The sequence below is a fragment of the Poromitra crassiceps genome, assembly GCF_964638095.1.
Source record: "Poromitra crassiceps genome assembly, chromosome: 27".
Taxonomy (NCBI): domain Eukaryota; kingdom Metazoa; phylum Chordata; class Actinopteri; order Beryciformes; family Melamphaidae; genus Poromitra; species Poromitra crassiceps.
The window spans coordinates 5,303,745-5,319,900 of record NC_139650.1 but is presented as its reverse complement, the minus strand read 5'-3'; the positions used below and the strand labels follow the sequence as shown (position 1 = coordinate 5,319,900).

The window sequence follows — 16,156 nt, the reverse complement described above, 5'->3', positions numbered from 1 at the left end:
AACCAGATCAAGTGAGGAAAGGGGGCGGGCCATGGGAGGGAGGGGCCTCAGACCAACTCACCTGTCAACCAAATCAAGTGAGGAAAGGGGGCGGGCCATGGGAGGGAGGGGCCTCAGACCAACTCACCTGTCAACCAGATCAAGTGAGGAAAGGGGGCGGGCCATGGGAGGGAGGGGCCTCAAACCAACTCACCTGTCAACCAGATCAAGTGAGGAAAGGGAGCACGCAATGGGAGGGAGGGGCCTCAGACCAACTCACCTGTCAACCAAATCAAGTGAGGAAAGGGAGCGGGCCATGGGAGGGAGGGGCCTCAAACCAACTCACCTGCCAATCAGATCAAGTGAGGAAAGGGGGCGGGCCATGGGAGGGAGGGGCCTCAGACCAACTCACCTGTCAACCAGAGAGTTCCGACATCTCCATTCACTCCAATGGACCAGTTTTTTTCCAGGAAGTAGAAAGTGGAACTCTTCAGTAAAAAAAGCAGCACTGTCGTGTTGCATCAAAATAGACAGTGTTGTACTTTGAAAGGGTTTTTCATCCCTTGAAATGAATCAAATTGTACATTATCGGCTTTATTTTAGCATGCAAAAGTAGCGCGAGACCCATTCCTGGCTGTTCATTGGCTAATGAGTCTTGCATTTTGGTCCTCCGCTGACGCCACTCTCTTACTAGAGGACACTACTGTCAACCAGATCAAGTGAGGAAAGGGGGCGGGCCATGGGAGGGAGGGGCCTCAGACCAACTCACCTGTCAACCAGATCAAGTGAGGAAAGGGGGCGGGCCATGGGGGGGAGGGGCCTCAGACTAACCACAGAGGCCGCAGTCGTGACAAACGCTGAACTGAATCCCTCCTCGGTGAAAGAAACACGTTTTTGTAATAATGGAAAAAGGAAAGTCCAAGCAATGGAGGCACATCAAAGCTTGGCCAAATCCCTCTTCTAATTAACGTTCAAAAGAGAGAGAGCTGTTTTATTTACATTCAAACCAAAAAGGAAATGAACTAAAAGCCTTTTTGTTCCGTTTGGTCACTACTGAGCCAAAACGGAGGAAAACAAAGCTATGTAGAAACCCAGAGAGTGCAGCCTGACAGTGGAGTCAGGCGGTCACAGAGAGTGCAGCCTGACAGTGGAGTCAGGCGGTCACAGAGAGTGCAGCCTGACAGTGGAATCAGGCGGTCACAGAGAGTGCAGCCTGACAGTGGAGTCAGGCAGTCACAGAGAGAGTGCAGCCTGACAGTGGAGTCAGGCAGTCACAGAGAGAGTGCAGCCTGACAGTGGAGTCAGGCGGTCACAGAGAGAGTTCAGCCTGACAGTGGAGTCAGGCGGTCACATAGAGAGTTCAGCCTGACAGTGGAGTCAGGCAGTCACAGAGAGAGTGCAGCCTGACAGTGGAGTCAGGCGGTCACACAGAGAGTGCAGCCTGGCAGTGGAGTCAGGCGGTCACACAGAGAGTGCAGCCTGGCAGTGGAGTCAGGCGGTCACAGAGAGTGCAGCCTGACAGTGGAGTCAGGCGGTCACACAGAGAGTTCAGCCTGACAGTGGAGTCAGGCGGTCACAGAGAGTGCAGCCTGACAGTGGAGTCAGGCGTTCACAGAGAGAGTGCAGCCTGGCAGTGGAGTCAGGCGGTCACAGAGAGAGTGCAGCCTGGCAGTGGAGTCAGGCGGTCACACAGAGAGTGCAGCCTGACAGTGGAGTCAGGCGGTCACAGAGAGTGCAGCCTGACAGTGGAGTCAGGCGGTCACACAGAGAGTGCAGCCTGACAGTGGAGTCAGGCGGTCACAGAGAGTGCAGCCTGACAGTGGAGTCAGGCGGTCACACAGAGAGTGCAGCCTGACAGTGGAGTCAGGCGGTCACAGAGAGTGCAGCCTGACAGTGGAGTCAGGCGGTCACACAGAGAGTGCAGCCTGACAGTGGAGTCAGGCGGTCACAGAGAGAGTGCAGCCTGACAGTGGAGTCAGGCGGTCACAGAGAGTGCAGCCTGACAGTGGAGTCAGGCGGTCACATAGAGTGCAGCCTGACAGTGGAGTCAGGCGGTCACAGAGAGTGCAGCCTGACAGTGGAGTCAGGCGGTCACAGAGAGTGCAGCCTGACAGTGGAGTCAGGCGGTCACACAGAGAGTGCAGCCTGACAGTGGAGTCAGGCGGTCACAGAGAGTGCAGCCTGACAGTGGAGTCAGGCGGTCACAGAGAGTGCAGCCTGACAGTGGAGTCAGGCGGTCACAGAGAGTGCAGCCTGACAGTGGAGTCAGGCGGTCACACAGAGAGTGCAGCCTGACAGTGGAGTCAGGCGGTCACACAGAGAGTGCAGCCTGACAGTGGAGTCAGGCGGTCACAGAGAGTGCAGCCTGACAGTGGAGTCAGGCGGTCACAGAGAGTGCAGCCTGACAGTGGAGTCAGGAGGTCACAGAGAGTGCAGCCTGACAGTGGAGTCAGGCGGTCACAGAGAGTGCAGCCTGGCAGTGGAGTCAGGCGGTCACAGAGAGTGCAGCCTGGCAGTGGAGTCAGGCGGTCACACAGAGAGTGCAGCCTGACAGTGGAGTCAGGCGGTCGCAGAGAGTGCAGCCTGGCAGTGGAGTCAGGCGGTCACACAGAGTGCAGCCTGACAGTGGAGTCAGGCGGTCACAGAGAGTGCAGCCTGGCAGTGGAGTCAGGCGGTCACAGAGAGTGCAGCCTGGCAGTGGAGTCAGGCGGTCACACAGAGAGTGCAGCCTGACAGTGGAGTCAGGCGGTCACACAGAGAGTGCAGCCTGACAGTGGAGTCAGGCGGTCACAGAGAGTGCAGCCTGACAGTGGAGTCAGGCGGTCACAGAGAGAGTTCAGCCTGACAGTGGAGTCAGGCGGTCACACAGAGAGTGCAGCCTGACAGTGGAGTCAGGCGGTCACAGAGAGTGCAGCCTGACAGTGGAGTCAGGCGGTCACAGGCGGTCCTGGCTGCTGAGGCAGGACAGAATGTGCTCACTCTCCTTCCAAGCAGCAGGGGGCAGAGCTGCACTTCCTCTTTCCACTGAGAAATACAACGACATTGGAGCATCATCTTTCCCTGAGGCCTCACTGACAAATCTACAACGTCTTCTGGCAAAAGTCTCAAAATTATGCATCTCTTTGGCTGCACAATGTCTGCCACAGCTTGAGCGACAGCTAGTGGACTGCCAGTGCAATAGCTGTTCCACTGTGTTACTTTGTGGAACTAATTGTCTTTCTCTCATCTGAATCATTCTCAAATAATCATTTTATTTCTTCTGTTTGAAAATTCTGATGATGAATGCTGCTATTTGTTTTATTGTTGCTGCTTTTATATGTCTGCTTTGAAATTCTACGACAAGTCACACTTTCCAACTGCCTGTGACCAGAGCTTTCTTATTACCTCACCAAGTGTAAACTAAAAGGAGTCGTGAACTCGTATTCAATCCATGTTGAGAATCATATAACTACACAGAAGAAATATCACTGAACGTGCACGTGCACATGAACTATGATTTCATATAGTCAAAGAGTATTACAGGCTAGAGACGAAGCTCTGTTGCTTTTTTGACAACAGCGCTGCCGACATTTTGACCAGAAAAAAAGCAGAAAAAGAAAAAAAGCGCCTCCTTGCGCCAATGGGACAACAGCAAAGAACCGTGACAGCCAATCAGATGTATGCTGCCTTCAAGTCGCCTCATGTTTACTGTGAATACGAGACCGGAAGTCGTGTACACGACACGCTTGGCATTCAAGTGGTCACGTCGTGAACATGCGCAGTTGACTAGAAGCCACCGAGGTGAGGCTAACAATGTAGCTACCACTAGCTAGCGAGTGGCTAACTACGTTAATGCAGGAAATGCAAAGGCAGAATGACAGAGGAAACAAGATGAGACTGTTGAGAATATCAACATGTTCCTCAGACATATTATAAAATGACGATGAAAAGCTCTATACAGCTAAAATGTCAATATATTTACTTTCCATCAACGTCCATGAAGTCCGCCATTTTGTGAAAACGTCACAAGACACGTCACAAGTCGTGAGCTTCCAAGCTTTATTCAGAAAGATTCCACATACCAAGTCGTGAATAGCACATGAGGGGGCCGTGCAGCAGTAGTCTCCTTCAGGCCAAAATGGCCGGATTTGCTGTGCGCTGATGTTGCAATGGAACAACCTATTAGCTTTGGCTTCTTATCAATCTAAGTTCATTGATATAGTAGTTGTTGAAGATTGTCTCTGATGAGCTAACCAAGTTGAAACTGTGGTTTGATTCAAATAAGTTATCTCTCAACATAAAGAAAACCAAATTTATGTTTTTTGGGAAACGCAAGATTCCAGAACATTTAGCCATTGAAGTACTGTGTGATAACACCAAGTTAGATAGAGTTTATGAAAACTACTTCTTGGGAGTAATAATTGACCACAGTCTCAACTGGAAACCGCAAGTCAAACACATCTGTTCTAAACTGGCAAAGACCGTTGGTATATTATGCAAAGTCATCACATACTGAACCAGAAAACAATGTACACACTCTATTGCTCACTTTCTCTTCCCTATTTGTCCTATTGTGCTGAGGTGTGGGGCAATACCTACAAAACCACCCTAAAGACAATATGCACCATGAAAAAAAAGGCAATAAGAATAGTTAACAATTTTGGCGATTATGAGCATACAAATGATTTATTTTTAAATTTACAAACATTAAAATGTATGGATTTAGTTGATTTCAAGACCACACTAATCATTTACAAAGCTAAAAACAAATTACTCCCTAACAATATACAAAAATCGTTCAAAGAAAGAGAAAGTGGTTATAATTTAAGAAGGAGAGGGAATCTCTTGCAATCCAAGGTGCGCGCCACACCACACCGCAGGCTGCACTCTCTGTGACCGCCTGACTCCACTGCCAGGCTGCACTCTCTGTGTGTGCATGTGCATATCCGTCAACGGGGTGAGGCTGTGGAACAACTTACCTGAAGTGATCAAAGAAAGTTTACACATCGCTCAATTCAAAAAAGCAGTTTAAAATGTTTACCCTAGAGAACTATAAAATATAAGAGGTTGCACTGAATCGTTTTGCTTGTCTGTTTCATATATCCAGACATATATTTTGCTTCTTTTTTCCCAGTATTTTCTTGTACTTTATTTCTAGAATATTTTGTTCTTTATTTCCAGAACTATTTCTTCCGATAAACTAAGAGTTTATTATTTGGAGAAATGACTGTACTTTTGATAAACAAACAGTAACCGTGTCAAAAAATTAAGATGTATAAAAGGGGTAGGAAACCACAAGCATTAGCTTCTTCCTTCTCCTTTTTTGAACATGCAGAAACCTGTAATTTATTTTCTCAGTACAACATGTGAAACCATGTGGAAAATGCTTGATTGTTTGATCTCATGTTCAAAAATAAAAATCTCATTCATTCATTCATTCATTCATGGTTTTAATGCTCGCAGGTTTTCGACAGACGAGGGCCAGTGTTGGCGTGTGTATAACTTCACCGACGACCCGCTGCACTTCAGCGGGATGGACAGTGAGCCTGGCTCTCGCTCCATGAACGTCAGCCTGTGGGGCTACAGGAACGACTTCAGCAAGTGGCTGGTGACCACCATCGACTTCAGGAAGCTCCTCAGCCGAGACTGTGAGTCTTCAAAATGCACTTTTCATGTCAAAATAGAAGAAAGAAGGAGCAGAATTGGCACAAATACTCATACGCATTGTTCTCTTGATCAAACCTATTAGCCACGCAAAAAAAGAAGGGGAAAAACTCCAAGATGGCTGCCATTTCCAACCCAGAAATACTATTTTTGGGGGTACCTTTGTGTGAATGATCTTGCTATCAAACCATTTATGACCACAGAGAAGCCAGATTTATTCCACATAAATAAATAAAAAATGGCTGCCATTTTAAAAGATGGCTGCCATTTTGACCATCGAATTTCACTGTCCAGGGCGATTTTGATGATTCTGGTGTCAAATGACAGGTTTTTAACTATGGAAGATCTGTGTTGTGTGTGTGTGTGTGTGTGTGTGTGTGTGTCTGTGTGTGTGCACGCGCGCGTGCGTGTGTGTGTGTGTGTGTGTGTGTGTGTGTGTGCGTGCAGGCGGTGAAGGGGACTATGTGCAGTGGCTGGCCCACTCTGCAGACCCCAGTGAGGCGAACGACGGCTGTGTGCTGGGCTTCAAGGAGCGCTACCTCCGCCTGAGGAAGGACTCTGTGTGCTGGAACGGGAGGGACTACGCTGTCACCAAGCAGCTGTCTCCCTGTCCCTGCACCCCGCGTGATTATCACTGGTACGTCCTCCTTCCTTCCTTCCATCTCCCCATTCTGACTCTGGGGTAGGTGAGTGAAATGTCTTGATAGCAGATAGTAGCGGCTACCCCAAAGCTGCTGGGTCCCTCGGGTCGGCCCAGATTTCTGTGTTAATTAGCGTATTTCACTTCCCACCCAGTTCACCCATTTTGTGTCTAAAAGGCAGGAAGTAAAACAGGTGCAAGCAAGACATTGATTAGGGCCCCCTCCAGCACTGGAACACCTAAATGGATCGGAAGTTGGAAACCCTCATCAGTGTTCTGCTTGCACCTGTTTTACAGGTGTGTGTTTTACACACACGCACGCACGCACACACGCACGCACGCAGGGCCTGTCTTTTCCCGCTAATAGAGACACTGCGGAACCCGTCATCATTCAAAAACCACGCCCAAAACGGGGGAAAACAACCCCCCCCCCCCCCCCGGCCAATCCTGGCGTTCTCCTATGTCCGTGCATGGGGTCGTGTGTTGCACACAAAGATCATATATACGGAAGTTGAACGGTTCCTTGACAGCTAGATCCACATTTTTCTTCTCGCCAATTCTCAATGGCTTCCTTGTACAAAAAAAACGTTAATTGGCGATTTTTTTTTACATTTGTTGTCTGCACAGCCCACCACACAACAGCTTTTAGCTATGTTTAATTCAAGGAAAATTATGCTGGTCTATGGGAGTGAATGGAGCGCTTTCCCCCGTGATGGGCGTGGCCTATTTCATGCAGTGTCTCTATAGCTCATCTCATCCCTCTTTGCAAAAGGTCAGATTCAATAAGCTCTCATAGAGTTGATGCAGTTTTCTCCTACAGCGACTTTGGCTTCTACCGGCCAGAGAACAGCTGGGAGTGTGTGGAGCAGGAGGAGCTGAAGGGCCGTCCTCTGGAGTTCTGTTTAAATGGCACCACGGAGCAGCTACAGACCAGTGGGTGAGGAGCCTCCGTCTCTCTCTCTCTCTCTCTCTCTCTCTCTCTCTCTCTCTCTCTCTCTCCCTCTCTCTCTCTCTCTCTCTCTCTCTCACTCTGTCCATCCTCTCCCCTGCACCTTTTCATCTAGCGTTGTCTCTCCTGTGTGTCTGAAGCTACCGGAAGATCCCAGGAGACCAGTGTGAGGGCGGCTTCCAGCCAGACAGGAAGGAGATTGACCTGAGGAAGATTTGCACCAGCAGCGCCCTCTATCCAAAATCTCTGGTCAGTTCTGCTCTCACCCTGAGCAACAGACGGAGAAAAAGTCTTCTAGTGTGTCTGACTGTCTGCATGCGCTAAGATAGCTGCATACTAGAGGATAATCTGTCAAATTTACACCAGATTTTTTTTTGTTATCCCGAATGGTTGGCAAAGATTATGTGAGGAGATTAACTTGCACACTGATCTGGGCTGTCCCGAACATGTGTGATATTCACAACCCGAGATCTGTAGGGTTCTGAACAAGTCCTGTGGAGTGTAGGATCACTGATTCACTCCAAGAGCTGAGTTTTATAGTGAGGTGAGGAGCAGGCTGTCCAAAAGCCTTTTTCAAAAGGACTTTAACGTCTTCTAGTTTGTCCCCAGCATCGTCCTCAGACACAAGAAGGTCAATCACACCCTATATTTACAGTCAATGATCACACCCCCATTTTCTCCATTTCAAAAACCCGCTGTGGGGAAAAAGCACCGCTCATGTTTCTCATCCCTCTCTCTTCCTCCTCCTGTCTCTCACTAACAGACTGAAAGCAGTTCGCCACACACTGCTGTCATAGTGATGGCTGTCATAGCGGTCCTACTGATGAGTGCTGTTGCTGGCGTTTGGCTGGTGAAGAAGTACGTCTGTGGAGGAAGGTCAGTTACCCATGCTTCATCTGCACGCACACACACACACACACACACACACACACACACACAAATACCAGGCCCGGTTCTACGGGGGTGCAAAAGCATGCATTGCACCCTTATTTTAATTGTCTGCATGCTCAGTTGAAAAGTAAAAATGTTTTTTTTTTTTGTTTTTTTTTTTTAATAAATGCTGCAGCTGCACACTTACTGTTTAAACTTGAATTATAGTTGTTTTTCTTTGTTCTTTGATGTGAATTTATGGCTTTTTGGCACCTATATGTAACATTTTAAGGTTGAGATAATTGTATTATCATTATATGGTCCAAATATTTCAGTAAAGCACTTGAAACACTTGAAATATTCTTGCTTGGGTGGTATCATTCTACTTGAAATGATGGTCAAATGCATTATTTTTAGTAAAATAACGCCAAATTTTTCGTCACGCTACGTCTTTGGCCGGGCATCTGCACCCCTTCCTATCTAGGATGCACCCCTAGTCATCTTGTTCTGGAACCGGCCCTGACAAATACACACACACAAATACACACAAACACACTGCACATAATTTGCTCCTCTGGCACTGGTACACAGTGAGCAAGTAATAAAGTCCTCGGTTTGATTCCCGCCTGAGTCGCTGTTGGCACTGGGGGTATGTCTCCCCATGCATTCGATGCCTATGCCTAGGTGAGCTATCACATAAAAGGTGTGTGAGGTTTGCATGTTCTCCCTGTGCTCACCTGGGGTTCCCTCCATTTAATATCAATATGAACCCATAATAAAAACATGCCAGAAGAAATCGGTGGCTACAAAGAAGTTGGTCCGCGGGGCGTTCCGAGGAAAAGCTGCCCATGGCCCCGCCCCTTGGAGGAGGGGCGAGCCAGGATGGGAGACAAAAGGCGGAAGACAGATTTCACAGCACCATGTAGCATGTTGTGTGTATGTAGCATGTTGTGTGTATGTAGCATGTTGTGTGTATGTAGCATGTTGTGTGTGTTGTGCCGCATAACACGTGTGTGGTAGGGCTGCAGCAATACGCGTATTCGTATTGAAGCGCTCAGGTTCAATACACATTGCAAACCCAACGGATCTTTCACTGCTGAACAGTGCAGGTCTTCAACAGTACAAGGATATCATGGTCAACTAAAACGGAGGCGAAAAAGATGAAAGCTTCTAAAAAAAGAATATGAAAATTTAAATACAAATCTAAACTAGACTGAAAATAATAAAAAATAAATAGGTAAAAAAAAAAAGGACATTTCTCTACTGTTACTTTCTTCTACTTTTGTTGCTGTAAGGAAAACATACCGACCCAATACACCGCTGTGTTGCATCGAACCCGAACCGTTGCGTTTGTGAACCGTTCCACCCCCTAGCGTGTGGCGTTTGTGACCGATAAAGATTTCTAAATGCGGTGATTTCTTCCTCAGGTTCCTTGTGCACCGCTACTCTGTGATGAGGGAGCACGTGGAGGCAAACGGAATAGAGGGAGTGGATGATCTCGACACACACTACATGGAGGCAGGAAAAGCACAGTACCATGATGACTCAGATCAGGTATCTGACACACAGGTCACATGTCATACTTGTAGTAGAGCTGTGTGATTAATACATCAACTATTTTGTATGGTTTGTGTCCCCTCTCAGGACCTCTTAGACTAAGATGGAGAGTTGGAGACTTAAGGGCTTTTTCCCCCTAAGGCTCTTCAGGACTAAATGTAAAGCAGCCTATGTAAGCCGCAGTCTTCCTCGACGCCCGGGGCGCCCCCCTAACTCCTCCCGCACGCTGGCTAACATCTGCTTCTCCGTGTCCTTCACAACTCGCTGCGCCCCCTGGTGGCCGGAGGACTCAACAGCAGCGGACGACTCTCGCATGCTTCCCCGTTTGCGTTGCGGCTCCCACAGAAGGGGAGCTGGTGGTTGAAGGAGGGTTGGAAAGCAGAAGAAAGCCGCTGGCGTCCCTGGAGAGCTTTTGTCGTTTCTGTCACAAAGAGTTCTATAGAGCTCAACGGTCACGTGACTTTCCCTGACGTTTCTTGCCCCGGAAGTGACTTCCCCATTCATTTTCTCCATAGATATTTAGAAAAATCTTTATATAACGAGTGTTAAGGCTGGAACCAAGCCAACCCGTGACCTACTGAATCATAAGTGACCATAAAACATTTCAGTTCGATCAAAAATTAAAACGGGGGGAAAATGATTTCCTGTTTGTTATTTTTTGTTTTTGCTCCAACTGAAATGTTTTATGATCAGTTATGATTCAGTAGGTCACGGGTTGACTTGGTTCCAGCCTTAAAACTGGTTATATATGGATTTTTCAAAATGTCTGTGGATAAAATGAATGGGGGAACTCTCTTCCGGGGCAGGAAACGACACGGAAAGTCACGTGAGCGTTGAGCTCTATAGAGACCATGGAGTCTGAATAGGTGCTCTGTCGTCCTCTGCGTGTTTCCTTTCATGCTGAGCGGAGAGGAGATGGCTTCATATCTGCGTCGTGACGCACTGCAGAAGCACCATACAAGACTCTACATCGGACGTCTACAATTCAAGCAATAGAACGCAGAAAAGATTCATGAATAGTTTAGCACAATGTTCAGGTCTGCTGTCGATGAGATAGTTTATGTTCGTAAACTAGTTTTTATAGTATATTAAAAGCTGTCAAGTTAAGATTGCAAGATACAATCCTATTGTGAAGATGTATAAAACGAAAACAAATTTTGTTTCAAGCAGTGCAGCTTAATGTACGATTAACGGCTTCTACTCCCCTGTATGTGTGGTGGAAATGAGAGACTTGAATTATTGCCAAAGCACTTTTATCGTTTACTTTTATTAAGTTGCGTTGAAACTTTTAACAAGCAAACTAAACCTTAGCCCAGAAAAAAAAATATGAGTGTGAAGATGATGATCCCAACTCTTTACTTGAACTGTCTGGTGTTTTGTACTTCATAATAATATGACAAATGTTGTGAAATATCCAGAATAACAAGACTTGATTGTCAGTATAATGTGTGTGTGGTGGAACAGACATTTCATTACGGTATATTCCTTGAGTCAGAGCTTTCCCCCCCCCCGTAGACACGTCTCTGTGTTATATTAGCTGTTTATATGAGATGTTGGCTGGCTATCGTTTCTGTCTGCTATTATCTGCAATGTAACAATTGTAACTTTGACACATGCAGGACATAACGGCTATTACTTGTTTCCCCCAGTGAATAAGCTATTGAAATAAGCTGGTCTAATATAGAGGCGTCTTCTCAAGGACTGTCGGATGGACTTTGTCTGATATACAAGCAAATTCATGTTTGTCAGGGCTATGCTTGGTGCTTCTGTAGTGTCATGACTGTCAGTAAGAAGAAAGCCAACAGCTATTTACAGGATTCAATGATTGATTTTTGCACTGTACTGTATCCACAGATCTGTGAAAAAGTGTTTTGCCTCTTCATACATGTAACTGTTGTAAACTGTTTTGGCCATTCATTCCATTTTGTTTGTCTTGATTTGAGATGAGATGAGATGAACTTTATTGTCCCCGAGGGGAAAATGGTCTTGGGCATATAGTGCCATACAACAGCCACATATCGCAAGTACATAGAGGTTTTGACACGATACATACAACAGACAGAAAAAAAAAACACACCAAAACATACAGTGTAGTCCCTGACTAACATGCACACTAAACTTCCACTGGGAAGTTGTGCAAGCGGTGTAGTATAAAAATAAAGACACTTGCTCTTGCTCGTAAGCATATTGCACAAGTCATCATGGGTTTATTGCACAACCCTCATTGCAATTTCTTCCCATATGATGATGTAAAAGAATAAGAAGATAAAATAAATACAATTTTAGGAGGTACAGACCCCTCCTCAAGAGCAGTGGGGTACTCAACTAAATAAAACCAGTAACTCAATATAAAAACAAGAGTAAGAATAAAAAAAAAAAAAAGAGAGAATAAAATAAAATAATAAAATATAAAAAAGTAAAAAGAAACCAGCCTGCCTATGACCTGATTTTTAAAAGAGGTTACAGCAGCAGTGAGCAGCCTCCTACGACTGAGTCCTTACCCGCTCTTCTTGTGGGGAACAACCACCTAGGGGAAGGGGCAGTACCGGCTGTTTGTTCAGCCATAACACAGAAGTGGGTAGGAAAGAGAGCTTGAAGCGATTGCTCTTACATCTATGAGGGGTCATTCAGGATTTTGAGTGCTAGGCTGATGACCTTTTTCTCAAAGATTGTTTGGAGAGGTGCAAAGTCTCTCTTGCCAATCACTTTCATCGCTGTATTTACAGTTTCTTCAAGTCTCAAGTTTTGAGCTGTACGGAAAGTGTACCGTACCATGCTGCCATGCCATATCTAATGAGGCTTTCCAGCACGGCATTATAAGAGGTCTCCATGATCTTGATGCTGACACCGTACAGTCTGAGCCTTCTAAGAAAGTGGAGCCTCTGGCCCAGTTTACCACACAGGTAGTCAATATGGACGTTCCATTTGAGAGAGTTTACTTGCTGAAATGCTGTCGATAAATATATCTAAATTTATAACTCTTTCATAACTGACCTCGCGTCACAAGCCGCTCTCAAAGGAGAGAGCCTGGGATCTGTTACTGGTCAGTTTGTCATCTGGCGGATTGTATCTGGCAATTTGTTTCTGGTTTGTGTTAGTGCTATCTTCTGTCCTGTTATTTGGCTTTAGTTGATTTTAGTTTTGTGGATTAACTACATAACTCACATTTATTTACTATGACAGCCCTGTTTTCAGATTAGCTACAGCTAGACAACTCACATTATATTTATTTACTATGACAGAGGTTAGATTCTCTGCCCGAACCCGGCCCATGGGCCGGGCCGAAACTTCCCTGCTATTCCTCGGGTCTGGGCTCGTGGTCAGATATTTATATAATTGGGGTCATTTTTGGTGTGATAATCAGAATGTTATAACATTGTAAGCTTAAAACCTTGTGTGTTTATTCATAAGACTGATCAGACAACGGGATTATAGTTTAGATACACAGCCAACTTACTAAGAAACGTGCCGGGCTCAGACAGAACGGGCTCGGGTCGGGCTTGTCTTTTGGGCCCGATCTAAGCTGACACCCCTGTTCTCAGATTAGCTACATAGCTAGATAACTCACATTACATTGATTTACTATGACACCCCCGTTCTCAGAGCAGAATTGTTTTTTGGAGCACAGACCGTTTCCGTATCCACCATATCTGCAACCGCCGTGTCCACTTTTTACTGGATGCAAAGCTTTTGGCCCCAGCCTATTTCATAACAGACATTTCATAACAATGCTTGTATTGAATGAAATAAATTTCATTTCCCCCTTTATTTAGGGGGCACGGTGGCTCAGTGGTAGAGCTGTCGCCTCACAGTCAGAAGGTCCTGAGTTCGATTCTCGCCTGGGACACTGTGAGCGCTGTGGTTGTGTTCCCCCCCCATATCTTCAGTGCCTACTGCCCAGGTGGGGTATCTCGTCGTAAGGGCCTTTCTATCTGTGTGGAGTTTGCATGTTCTCCCCGTGCTCCCCCAGGGGGCTCCTCCGTATATAACCCCCCCACTAAAAACATGCAGAAGATCAGATCGTCATCGTCATCCGACCAGTGACGACAACATCCGAAGTTGGTCCCCGGGCGCTGTAGGAGAAAGCGACCACTGCTCCTGGCCTGCCCCCCGGAGGAAAGGACATGCCTGGATGGGTTAAATGCAGAGGACACTTTTCACCGGCCACCGTCAGCATGAGTGTGTTGTGGCCGCATGCATGTATTGTGGTGTTCGTGTGGGTGTACTATAGGGTACTATAGGTGTACTATAGGGTGTACTACTCCCTTAACTTAAACTATAGGGTGTACTCCCTTAACTGAAACTATAGGGTGTACTCCTCCCTTAACTGAAACTATAGGGTGTACTCCTCCCTTAACTTAAACTATAGGGTGTACTCCTCCCTTAACTCAAACTATAGGGTGTACTCCTCCCTTAACTCAAACTATAGGGTGTACTCCTCCCTTAACTTAAACTATAGGGTGTACTACTCCCTTAACTTAAACTATAGGGTGTACTCCTCCCTTAACTTAAACTATAGGGTGTACTACTCCCTTAACTTAAACTATAGGGTGTACTACTCTGTCACGGAAAAATAGAACTCTCCACTGAACTGAATAAAAGAAATGTCCAAGGACGAGAAAATATCTTTGTTGGTTTTTATTTATCACACAGAGTATAAAAGGTTGTCGCTGTCTGTTTCCTGTCCGACCCAAACTGCGTCTGGGTGTGAGGGGAAAGAGCATCCAGCTGCACCAGAGGCAGTCTCTTATGGTGCATGATACAATACAATAATACAAGAGTTAATGCAGTTATCATCAGTACAGCAATATCCCAGAGCACATGATTTTCATAATGGCAAACAGTACAATAGCCCGATGTCATGGAAAAGGGGAAGTTTCAGCTAGGTCAATAGTCCACCCCATACACACATTTACTTCCCGATTAATTTGGTAAACATAAACAATGGGCCAATGGAGACCCCAGCCTACAGAAGTCTGGCTCAGCGCATGACACCGATAAGTGTACCTGACTCAACCGGACACATACCACACAACAAGCGGACGTGCAGAAAAGGAGCTAAGGAAAGGGGGGCCCATGATAAGGAAGTGGGGCTATCTATACCAGAACAATATGCAAGTTTAATCAGGGTAATGGTTAGCAGTGCCCTAGCTATTATCTCAGAAGGAGGAAAGCAGAGTAGTCAAATTATATTGGGTTTAGGCCAGGCCCGACCATAGCTTTACTTCATGATACAGAATTTGTTCATACAACACACTGAGTATATGAAAAATAAGAAAACTAGGTAAATGCAAATACATGTTAATACAATGTATCAAAGTATAAAATGTATAAAAGTATAAATGTAAGTAAATGTATTAATGTATAAAAGTATAAAAAGTATAAATGTAAGTAAATGTATTAACTCATTGAGTGCCAGCCACTTTTGGAGAACGGACGCTCCCAGTGCCAGAGTTTCAGAGCGTTTTCAGTGATTTCTCGAGGCCCACAGAATATTGTGTGATATTACTATGTAAACACCGAACACGCACAAAGAACGATGAGACTCTATTGTATCAGCAGTAGGGGTGTCACGATACACTCAGTTCACGATACGATACGTATCACGATACTGGGTTCACGATAACGATACGATACGATACGATTTTAACAATATTTTTTTAAACTTGAATAATGACAATATATGACTGGAAAAGTAGTATTTTATTTGAAATGCACAAATACAAAACATTCTGTTGTGGGAAATTGTTATTACAATAACAACTAGAAAAAACATGAGATTGGAGATAAGGCTTATCTTGAAATAGAATGAGTTACACCGTCACTTAGATTTACTTTGAACTAAAAGGTTTCTCAGCAGTATAAATTCTCATTATGCATCTTCAGTTTTTCTTCAAACTCAAACAACAAGACTTTTCTTAGTCTATTTTTTATGCATCTTCAGTTTTTCCTGTCAAGTAAACAGTTTTGCCAGAAACTCAATTGAATGGTTTCTCTCCTGTATAACTTCTCATGTGTCTCTTCAGAGACTTGTTCAACTGAACTACTTTCCACACATTGAACTTCAACAAACAAAGACGTTTCTTTGTCTATTTTTGAAGGAAAAAAAAAAAAAAAAAAAAATTCACGATATGAGATTTCATCTCAACGATACATATCGTGACGTTTTACTATCGCGAAATTTCGTGGGACGATATATTGTGACACCCCTAATCAGCAGCAAAAAAAAGTTTATTGATACCATTTTCCGTTCTTTAGTTATCAGCCGGAGAAGATAGCTTTAACCAAAAACAGCCGTTTTTTTCTAGAAGCTGAGATAAAGAGCCTTTTGTGAAATTAAACATTTCATGCACATCACTGACTGAAGCTAATATTTTCTGATGTAGTCACACCTCAAAAATAATTTCCTTCAATAGAACAGCGAAAACCAAGGAATTTTGTTTGGCAAAACAATATTTTTTAGCTGCAACCAGCAGCGCTGGCCCCTGCGTGCGCTGCTGGTTGCAGCTTCTTGCTGG

General features: G+C 45.4%; 1 protein-coding gene across 1 annotated transcript in view; it reads left to right on the top strand.

The window, feature by feature from the left end:
• Positions 1-11,508, top strand: part of LOC310799289 (sortilin-like) — a 32,639-nt gene extending 21,131 nt beyond the window's left edge. The window contains exons 14-20 of the mRNA XM_083661880.1: positions 5,422-5,606; positions 6,070-6,259; positions 7,083-7,199; positions 7,352-7,460; positions 7,975-8,087; positions 9,509-9,635; positions 9,726-11,508. Of these exons, the coding sequence (XP_083518006.1) occupies positions 5,422-5,606; positions 6,070-6,259; positions 7,083-7,199; positions 7,352-7,460; positions 7,975-8,087; positions 9,509-9,635; positions 9,726-9,740 (856 nt within the window). The 3' untranslated portion in view covers positions 9,741-11,508. The remainder of the gene's footprint in view (positions 1-5,421; positions 5,607-6,069; positions 6,260-7,082; positions 7,200-7,351; positions 7,461-7,974; positions 8,088-9,508; positions 9,636-9,725) is intronic.
• Positions 11,509-16,156: the final 4,648 nt, after the last annotated feature.